Below are 11,290 nucleotides of genomic sequence, written 5' to 3'. Positions count from 1 at the left end.
AAAACACCACAGGAACACATAATTCAGACCCCTGTCGCTATGCATCCTGGGAATAAGAAAGTGGTGAACAGTTAGACTGAAGAGAAAATTAGCCCGGAATTTGCATACGTCTGTTCACGCTGGCTCGTAAAAGTACAGGGTGGCAAAGATAATTACAACGTGGGCGTTGAAAGATAGATTTGCCACGGGCTAGAATGACTTTAGAGGAACATTCTCGCCCTTCAACTTGAAAGAAGACGCTGACCAAAGTGATATACGCAGCAGGCAATCGTCCTAGGCTGAGAAAAGATTAAAATACGTGTTTCAAGTCCTCAACAAACACGAAGTGACCTTCGAGTTTATTTTTCCGTAGTCGTTGAAAGATGGGTTTGCTACGGGCTAAAGCTAGGATGAATTTAGAAGACCACTTGTCGCCCTTTCAAAAGGAAGACGCACAACAAAGTGTAATACGCAGCAGGCAATCAGTCTTGTCTGAGAAGAAAAGATTAGAAGACGTGTTTCAAGTCTTTTGAAGAAAACATTAAACGATCTTGGTTTATATTTTCTAATTAGTGTTGCTTTTAACACTTTGAGTACACTAGAGAAACAATTCTCCCGGTAGTTAGTTAGTATCAGCTAGATACTGCACCACCTGCGGTCTTTGTGCCTGGCAATGCCCATTTTTAGCTCGATGGAAATGAAAAACAACATATGCCTGCTATGAAAATCAAATCTACTCCATAGGCGACAATATCAGATGTGTGTACGACCATAATGCGTTGCGGCGTTAAATCACGTATCACGTCTTTGATAGTTGAGGTTCTTCTCTTGAGCTGTTTTTTCTTAATTCGTCCGTACGGTTCATTTTGATTGGATAAAGCTGTTCACCGTTACTATTGTACTTGTGATGTTCACAGTGTTAGGGAGATGAGCGTAATTACCTGTTATTGATTCAGGAAATAAACTCAAAAGATAACTAGCAGGCCGTGAACGCACAGAAAAAAAGCACCACCAACTGCAGAAAAAAAAAAAACAATTTTCTTGTGAAATCGTAAATAATTACTGTCTTCCTGGCAAAAATAAGGGATATCAATTATGACTGAAAATACAATATCATAATCTTATGGCATTTCTTAAACAACTAACTAGTCTCTTCCGAGCAGGAATAATGAATATGAATTATGACTGAAATACAACATCATAATCCTATGGCACTTCGTAAACAATCAGTCATTTCCCACCAGAAATAATTGATATAAATCTAGCCTGAATATCAAATATATTAATTTTATGGCATTTCGTAAACAACTATTCTCCCCATAGCAGCAATAAGGGATATGAATTATGACTGAAATTGCAGCATCATGTCTTCACTGTAGTTGCAATACGTTTAAGAAACTATTGATCGTCAGGTATCTGGTGTAATAACCTCACAACCCTCTAAGCCATCATTTCAGTTGAAGACTTTATTGGACGTATGAACACTGACACAAGCGGTATCGTAACGCTATAGATATATATCACCGGTGTAATGGTTTCATAAAGCAGCACTAACAAACTAATTACAACTCGATCGATTTTTGCTCAAAATTGATGAAGAAAAATATCAGGGAGGAGAAGAGAAGGCTGGTTCATCTTTTCAGATAATACAATTATTATTGGATGTCCGTAATGATTATAATCCAACGTGTGTAATGATGACCACAACCACACTCAAATATATTTTAAGTAATTATCTTTTCCAATGTTTAAAGTTTTGCAACATCACATCATTTTTATAAGCCACGTCATTTCAGCTAGGCAACTGAGATTACCTAGATCGTCAAGCAGTTTTCATGTTATTAGTAGTAATATGTAATTTACGTCGACCCGACGTCATCGAAAGATGATCTCTCAAAAGTAATGTCTGCTAATTAACACAATTACCGTTAACGTAACGTCTGTTGATGTTTTGTGATTATCTTTTCAAAATGGCGTCAGTAATATATGTACTTACTCCTCTAGCTCATTATAGCTTAGACGTATCTTATCCTTAAATGTATCCATTTGAAAACAAAACGTGTGTCTCAAATGCGTTGCAAAGAACACTTTGGATTTTTGTAATAACAAAAAAATAATCTGAAGCCGTCGCATCGTAACATAAACTCAGTTATGGTGAGTTTAGCCTTGCGTGTTCAAAATGATGAGGGTCTGCATGGGGTAGCTGATGATTACGAATTGCGTTAAATTCTCAGAATTACGTAAATTTCATGGATTACGTTTTATGTAGCAGAAAGGTAACACTGCCTGCGCAGCATGAAAAAGACCAATCATTTACGTGTTACGCCTAATGTACTGAGTACAAATTACGTTGATTTGGGGTGACTGCCTACGGATTACGAAGACTAAAGGTCTGATTACGCCTTCCGAAAAAGGGTAAGTCAGTCTCTGGTAACAGTTGTTTTTCTGTTCACAACCGAGAAACTGTAACCTCTATTACCGATCTAAACCCCAGTGTGGCAGTGCGCCAGCATGTACATTACACGGAGACAGGGGCACATATTGAAAGCTGATTATAATTCATTTTTGCGAGAGACAAACTAAGCGGAAATTTGGCATCAAGTCAATTGTAACGCCGCCATTTTGTTGTTGCCACCTTTCTGACAGACGACCTTATTGTAGTGACAACATTGTGCGAGATGTCGTCTGATTCACCTATGAGAAGTTAGCATCATTCAATTCTCGTGAGCTGTGAATAAATCCTACCAAACCAAGCATTTTATCTGTGACCTGGAGGTCTCTGTAAGTGAGAGTGTATCTGAGGTCGTTCAGATTTGCTGTGCAAGCTTAAAGGCAGACGATCAACGATCGTTTTCATCGATTTACCGTCGGCACCGGTTACAAAATGCCAGAATGAACTATTCAGAGCTAGCTTGGCTCAGGGGAACGTTCATTTATGGCAGTTTAGACTTTGTAAGCTCGAAATAGAGCCAGGGTGGACATGTGTCGATTTACATCGGTATTGTATGTCTGACTTCATGAAGCTAAATAATGTTTTTGCACACTGGTCAACTACTAACGTAAAACCAGAAGGTTATGCTTTCTTAGGCGTTCATGTGTCTGTCTGTGTGTGTGTGTATGTGTGTGTGTGTGTGTGTGTGTGTGTGTGTGTGTGTGTGTGTGAGCGTGTGTGTGTGTGTGAGCGTGTGTGTGTGTGTGTGTGTGTGAACACGATAACTCGAGAAGGCTAAGATGGATTGTCTTGATATTGGTAGGTATTACTAAGTAGGTCTTGGTAAGACCTCGAAATGATTAGATTTTTTGGGGCCCCTGGCAGCTTGTTATGGTACTGCAGCTGAAATTTCAGTTTCGATATCTCGTGATATGGTCAGACTAGGGTCACCAATATGTGATGGTAGATAGCACTTGGACAAGGAAAGAAATGACATGAGTTTGGGCCCCCTAGCAGCTTGTTCTGGAATTGCAGAAGCATTTGTTGAAAAATATTTGAAGGTGGATAACTCAAGAACGGGTGGACGGATCATCATGAATTTTGGTATGTAGGTAACTTAAGTGAAGCTTGACTTAATCTGTTCTCTCCAGCAGACCAACTCCCCTGGCATGTTATCTCTCTATTTGGCCGATATCCACTCCTTGCAGCCGCCTCCCGAAGCCTTGTAGGGACTATAATGCCACGTGGGCTTGTGACGCCTTGTTCTCAAGATGTAAAAGTCCTTGCACCATTTTAACAGCAGCACATTTACACCACGTGTCACCTTGCGTCAGTAAAATTAGTCTGACCCAATATTGACGAAAGGTAATAAGAAACGAATAAGAGGGCTAGCGTCCTCGAACTTTCTGTGCCACCTGTAGCCTCTACCATGTACCGGCTTCGGGAGGCGGTTGGAATAAGTAGAAATCAGAAAATTCTAGAGATAGCATGCCAGGGGAGTTGGTCTGTTAGAGAGAACAGTTTGCCGTACCCATTTGATCGTAGCGACCCCCGACAGGCATGTTCTCTCCACCAGACCAACTCCCCTGGCATGTTATCTCTCTATTTGGCCGATATCTACTCCTTCCAGCCACCTCCCCGAAGCCCTGGTAGAGGCCTATAATGCCACGCGCACGTGGGCTTGTGACGCCTTGTTCTCAACATGTAAAAGTCCTTGCACCAATTTTAACGGCCGAACACAACGTGTCGCCTTGCGTTAGCAATATTAGTCTGACCCAGTTGACAAATAAAAACGAACAGAACAAAATGAGCGCCCTTGAGCCTTCTGTGTGATGTACAGGTGTACATGTGACGCCTTGCTCTCAAGGCGAAACTGCTTGCACCAATTTAACAGCCGAACAACACGTGGCACCATGCGTCAGTAATATTAGCCTGACCCAATTGGCAAGTATAAAAACGAAAAGAAGACATTGAGCGTCATTGAGGCTTGTGTGCGACGTACAGTTGGGCTTGTGACGTCTTTTTCTCAAGACAGAGAAAAAAATGCGAGGCTTGTGACGCCTTGTTCTCAACACAAACAGCTGGGAGGCGTACGAAAAGCTCATTACTTTACGTCGCCCACTTGAGAGGCTATTTTGCTGCTTGACATACACCGTCAGAAATTCCTGCGTCATTTTGTAGGCAAACCTGCTGCAGACGACAGACATGACACGGTCAGGCTGCTGGCTCTTCCTGGTGAGCTCGGTGATCTGTTCTGTTCTCGGCAACGTGGCGGCGACAGAAGTCCACTCTTTCTGCTCGAAGACCTTATCACAACCCTGGAACACGTGCGTGCCCGACAACATCAACTTCAAGGTTCGTGACATTTCAAATCACACCATTACATGCCTCTGTATGCCTTGCGGGCTTGGAGTCCAGGAAGGCCTTGTCTGCACTCCACTGTCCAACTACAGATACATCCCTGCTGCCCGGTGGATCGCCCTACGAGGCATCCCCATCGGAAACCTGTCCTCGCAAACCCTGAGCGCCATCCATCCGTCTGCCCTGACGGTCCTTGTTCTTATAGATGCAGGAATAAGCGCGATCGAAAACAAAACATTCACTAGATTCTCACACTTGCGATCGTTACATTTAGATTATAACACTTTGTCGCAGCTGAAACGTGCTTGGTTCTCTGGCTTAAACACTTCACAGAAATCTCCAGCCTACTTGTCCATTTCTCATAACCGTATTTTTGAACTAGAAAATGGCTGTTTCCAAGAAATCTCATATCTTACAATGCTAGATTTGTCCCACAATCTTCTGTCAGAAGTAGCGAGTGGATGGTTCCGTGGTCTTGCCTTCCTACACACACTGATTCTGAGTCACAATAAGATTGAAGTCGTTTTCACCAGCTCCTTAGATCCTCTTCACGATTTACAAGTTCTGAACTTAAGCTATAACCCCCTGACGTGCTTAAGCGAGAGAGCCCTTTCTGTGCCGTCACTCCAAACATTTAGCGTCAGTGGAGAGCATGTCATTTCCTGGGAGCAAGATAACAAAGTGAACTGGACTCTTATCGTGGACAAAACTGGTTTTCCACCAAAACAGAAGGTTCGCTTTTATATCGATAACATCGGTTTTTACCTCACGTATTCAACAGTGACAAAAGACTTTCAAGTGAAATGGGCTATTGTGAACCGGCGTGAGTTCAAACCTACCAACAACGAGGAACAAGAACCGAGGAGATTCCCGCCGATTACGTTTGGTCCCGTTACATTCCGGCCACCGGTTGTTTTAGTAACTGTTTGGGACAAAACTGCAATGGACGAGCGAGTAAGTTTGTATGCTGGCCCGTGTTCTGAAGCTTGGACCAAACATGACGGGATAACTTTAGCCCTGAAAGACGGCGTGGCGTTGAAGCTTGCAAAGATGTCACAACATAACAGAAGTATTGCTTTGGTGTTTAGCTACGTGAAAAATCGGCGCTTCAACAGGCAGACGCCAACCGACCAAACCAGTTCTAAAGAACAGTCCAGAATGACAAATATTTCTTGCTTTGTATTTCGTCGTCAATATCTTTCCAGCGAGCCGATCCGTTTTAGTGGAGTGGACAGAATGGTTAGCTCAGAATGTCCTGATTCAAATTTACCCAAATATTCCACAGAAGCACACGTAGAAACTGTAGAGGTCTGGACTAATCAGGCCACTGCTGCTACAGAACACTTTAGAAGCACTAGTGTGACAACAACATTGTCAACTTTAAAACAGGACAATGTGGTCCAATACGTCATGCCAATAGTACTAGTCCTTTTGCCTGTGCTCTTAGCTCTAGCCTTGGTGATGGTCTACAGATACATTGGCAGGAGTGGAGTTGCTCAAAATGTAAGAGATTCTACTAACCAGTCGCGCCCTACCCAGTCTAGTATGGTTGTACCAAATCGTGTACTACACAATACAGGGTTACCGGGATCTGGCCTACGTCAGGATGACGACTTTTCATCAGTTTCCGCCAACTCCTACTCCGACATAAAAGACGAGGACCTATACGAACCATCTGTGACCCACGCCTACTCGGATATCAAAGACGACGAGATCTGTGATATTTCAGGCCATGGTGCGACAGCCGGGAACAACGAACAGAACAGCGCTGTTCAAAATATACAAGTTGCCTCGGCCCTCGTGCAACGTAGTCACCACGCCATCTGTGTAACGCAGCTTGTAAGCAATTCCATGTATGAAACATCGAACCAAACTTTGGCACAAGCCTCCGGTGGTGCTGACTTAACCGACCAAAGCACCAACCCCCGTTCTTCTATCCTCTCAACTAACGACTACTCAGAAATGAAGGACGAAGACATTTATGATCCGTCTACAACTCACAGCTACTCCGAAATCAAAGACGAGTAAGTCACTGGTGTTTCCATCACACATACATTCCAAATGTATATTTATGTCACCACATTATTTTAGGATGGCTAATTGCATTTTATTGTAATCTGATGATGTTGAATTTTAGACTGCTGTAAATTACAGCGCATTTTGTTCTATGACATAAAGTTTCAAAGTGTTAAATATTCACTTACGCTAGGGACAGGACAGTCAAAAGAACATGTCCGAGTGTGTCAAACCAGTTGCATGTACCGACGGTACGTAGAGAGCTACATGTATACAGGAGATCGCGATCGATAGCGTATTCAGGTGCAATGACATGGAATAATCTACCACCAAATGTAAGAAAAGGACCCTCTGTGACAGCATTTAAAACATGTTGCAATGATCTACTATGGAATTTATCAGGACTGAACATATGATAGTGACGATGCTGTAAGTTTTGTAAGTACTGATCTTTAAATACGAATACTGTGTTCATTCACCTTGTATCTATAGTGATCAGATCATAGCCTTTAAATAACGATAGTGCGTCACTCTGATTACTCACTACGTAATAAAATAAACAAACACTAACACGTCATAGCCAACTAAAAATCTTACTAGTTTTCTCGCAGATGAGTCGAATGCTTGACTGATGTCATATTGATTTTTGTCACATATTTAACGATTTGATTTTGTCAAATATTTAAGGACTTAGAATCTTCCTTCATAGTGAAACTATGTAAAAGTAATAAGTATCAATTAAACAAATAAAGAACATAGTAAATGTGGTCAGTCCCGTTTATTTGAACTCAAGTAACCCTGAAAAAGACTCCTGCCTTGTGAGGTAATGTTTACCATACATTTCAGCACACCCATTGCTTAAACATTTACCTCAACGGGCAAAGTTCAAAGTTCAAACAAACAACCTCGCGCAGACCCACCCCCTGAGTCAGAGCTATAACAAGAGACCACGTCGCTGTTTTGAAAACTCTTAAAAGAATTCCTGCGACAATTTTTTGCTTCATTCCTTCTCGCCAACCCCTAATCTCAACAAGATGCTGGTCTTCGTGGCAGTCGGTAAGCATTGTCTTCTTCCTTCATGTAGCGATCGCGATGCACGATTTTATTATTTTGGCATGATCGTTAAAAAAATATAAAGCCACACATTCATAAGTTGGCCTCCCAAACACTATCCGAACGCCCCCAACCATGTTCAGGAGTAGGTTGGAGCAAGGTCGGCTGGCGAGGTCGGCTACTATTCGACCGCGTCAGCCAAATGCTTCAAAATGTTTTAAACATTCGGGAGGTGGTCGGGAGGTCGGCCATGGTTGGCTGGTGTTTGGCTGTAAGGTCAGCCGAAGACCACAACCATTTGACAGTAAGTCAGTTGTGTTCGGGCGTCAAAATTTGACTCAAATTTAAATCGTAATTAGTAGATTCGTAGATAAATGTACGTTGCTTAAATCTGGCCAGCCTACCTTGGATGGCTGGTGTTCGGGGGAAATGTGTGTGTGTTTGAGTGGGTGGGTGAGGTGTCCTGAATGTGTGACAGGGCCTATGGGTCACTTGCAAATACTAATACTAATGTGTATCTTACGTCACATTATTTGTCGTCGTCACCGGGAAGGATATTAGCCTTAATAAATATATTTATATGAGAGAGTTAAATTTGCACAACTATCCCCCAAAACGCCCTCTGTCGTACGACGATTGTGGCATACATAATGACTGGAATTTTAGCTTTAAGTGTTCACGTGTTTCTTTGTCTCTAAGCGTTCTTGCTAGGTGAATGTCCAACTACTGCAGCCCCGGTGGATGACCCGACTCACTGCTGTATGCCGAAGCAGTGGTCTGGCACTATGGGTATCATCAGTGGCTCTGTAAGCGGTGGGAAGCCTTGTAAGATATGTTACATTCTTTGTAAAGTAGTCACTACTGTTTAACGGTAATATGGTCACCTTGGTCGAATCCTAATGTTTCCTGCAATAGGAGTGGGTTGTACATGTAGTGCTTGGCTTGATATGTCTATGTCAGACTATGAGGATGAATTTAAAGCCGTTTGCTAAATTTCCTGCTGTATATGTTGATATTTACTTCCGTTAAATATTGATATTACTATATATATTTATATGCTACGAAAGTATTGTTTTTGGCGGCTTAGCTATAGCTATGGGTATGTGTTTCTGCCCGTACAGAGTAGGTTGATAGCACGTGGGTGGAGGCCAGGAAGATTGACAGGTCGAATAATAGGAGGTCATAAGGTCCGACATCGGAAAGTAGAGAGTGGGTTAACAGTGCGTGGGTGGGGAAGATTGATATGCAGAATGGTAGGTGAAACGGTCAGGCACAGGAAATGGGGTGAATTTAAATATCACGAAAACTGAAAATATTTCACGGAAGTCTAAGATTACCGTTTCCTTTTCTTCTTAATTTAGAAATACTACAAAGTTTGACAAATCTAAGTTGCTTCTTGTTGATTCTACAGCGACAAAGAACCAGACCATCATGGAGTATTATGATTACGACAAGATGAAGGTTGCACTGGTGGACGTGAGAGGAACCTACAGGATTGTGGAAGACCATAACAAGGTTGGTGAATAATTTCATCAGGTTGGTGAAGGATTGAATGTCGTACTTCTTAAACTGAATTGAAATATTGTTACTGTAACATCTGGCTCTTGTGCACTTTTACAGTGGACTAGTAACACATAGTCTTGACAACACATAATAGAGTTGACGCCTTGTATCATATCACCAACGCCTTTGTATGTACTTTCATCCAGGGGGTGTCCTACACTATAACTTCAAACCAGTGTACCACCAGCAAGCTGACCGAAAAGTTGTACAACTGCATCCCAAGTAAGTGGAACAAAAAGCATGAAAAATAATGCGATAGTTTACGCTAAACGTTATTCTAAACGTTTGATAATACTTTTAACAAGATATGATTGCCAAATAGTCTTTGAGTGAGTGATGTTTGCTGCACTTTTCTTAGAAATTAATCTCTTAGCATTGTCAGATATTAGCAGTAGTTTAATTCCACATTATGTACAAGCTGTACATTGATTGCTACAATTTTCGTTTTTATCTTTCTTCTTCTTTATATTTTTGTGCACATTTTGTTTTTCTGTATATCCTTCTGTAATTATATTTTTCTTTCCATGCTACAGCCAATACTACGTTTCTGGGATCGTACACATATGGCGGCCCACAAGGATTGAAAGTGTACGAATACTCGGTTGATACTATTGTCCCTGGTCTGTTGGGGAGGGCTTCCTTCAGCGTCGACAATTGTCTGCCAGTTGTGGAGACGATAATCAACACTGGAAATGGTCAGTAAATTTGATACAACTTCACCGGCGGGATACAACCTGGTACAACGAACAGTACATGTTGATATTCTGTCTGAACCTGTGGCCAATATTACGAGAGTATTTAAGATTATTACTTTATTTGTTGTCTTTTATATCTACAACGTATGACGTTTTCCTTCTTAATCTGGTTCAATTTTCTTGACCGTTCTTCTAAAAAATAAACTACCGCAATATATTATTTGTTGAGCTATAGTACTTTTCATATTGTTTTGAACTATATATATGGTTTTTTTTTAACTCTACAGATCCCTATATTGATGCTATTGGATTCGTCAACATGGAAATGACCATTAAGGACCCTTCCGTGTTCGATGTGCCCAGCCCGCCCTGCCCGGCAGACACAGAGCTGGGTAACGTCGTGGTAAGAACGTCACTGCTGGATACTTTTCTTTGAATGAAAAATTCCTAGTATAGAATTTAGCGAAATTGGGCTATTCTTTTATCTATTGGCTTGAAACACAAGGAATTACGGAAGAACATTATGATTTTTACAGATTCTCAAGCAATTTGTTTTGCTTCAGAAAAGAAAGTTTCTTTTGTATTAAACTGTTTTCGCGTAATGCTACAGCCGTCATTTTTGGATGATTAAACTTATAATAGTCATACCCTTTTGCTTGTTCTATTCAGATATTAGGATGGATAAGTTAATGCTTTTAAACAGTGTTTGACATACTTAGTATACACAGCAATCCCCCTTTTTCATTTTCACACGGTTGTAACATAACGTTAAACATCATATTCTGAATGTTTTACCGCTTGCTTTTTATTTTGTTTATACAGACCATGCCCACGCGGCGAAGAGCCATCTTTGGTCGTTTTCCCTGATCTTACATTTCTCCAATCCTTTGAGGAACCACAAGCATGAAATAAATGATTTACTCCTTGGATTTTCTACACATTTTATGTACATGTTTTCCTAGCTTCACCTGTAGACGTAATAACGTGAAAAATGCCCATTGCTGTATCTATCGTAACCAGGCGGTTCGGAGGTTAGAGGAAATTGACGTGAATTGCAGGAGTAACTCTTATCGAATGCATACACACAGCCTACTCTTCAATCACGTGCTATTTTTAGTTGTAACGACTGACGGGGTTGTATAAGTGTCGTCAGGTGGCTTTCGAGCCGTTTTGCAGACGGCGCATAAAGGGA

At 41.4% G+C, this 11,290-nt stretch overlaps 1 protein-coding gene across 1 annotated transcript; it reads left to right on the top strand.

The window, feature by feature from the left end:
* Positions 1–7,692: 7,692 nt before the first annotated feature.
* Positions 7,693–11,027, top strand: LOC109483399 (mammalian ependymin-related protein 1-like). Its single transcript, XM_019786407.1, has 7 exons — positions 7,693–7,843; positions 8,540–8,665; positions 9,252–9,355; positions 9,550–9,625; positions 9,937–10,098; positions 10,386–10,501; positions 10,921–11,027. The coding sequence occupies exons 1-7, from the start codon at positions 7,822–7,824 to the stop codon at positions 10,963–10,965; spliced, it is 651 nt and encodes a 216-aa protein (XP_019641966.1). The 5' UTR covers positions 7,693–7,821; the 3' UTR covers positions 10,966–11,027.
* Positions 11,028–11,290: the final 263 nt, after the last annotated feature.

Source organism: Branchiostoma belcheri, unplaced genomic scaffold (assembly GCF_001625305.1).
Source record: "Branchiostoma belcheri isolate BF01 breed outbred unplaced genomic scaffold, Haploidv18h27 scaffold64, whole genome shotgun sequence".
NCBI classification, from domain to species: domain Eukaryota; kingdom Metazoa; phylum Chordata; class Leptocardii; order Amphioxiformes; family Branchiostomatidae; genus Branchiostoma; species Branchiostoma belcheri.
This window is presented reverse-complemented; position numbering and strand designations above follow the sequence as displayed.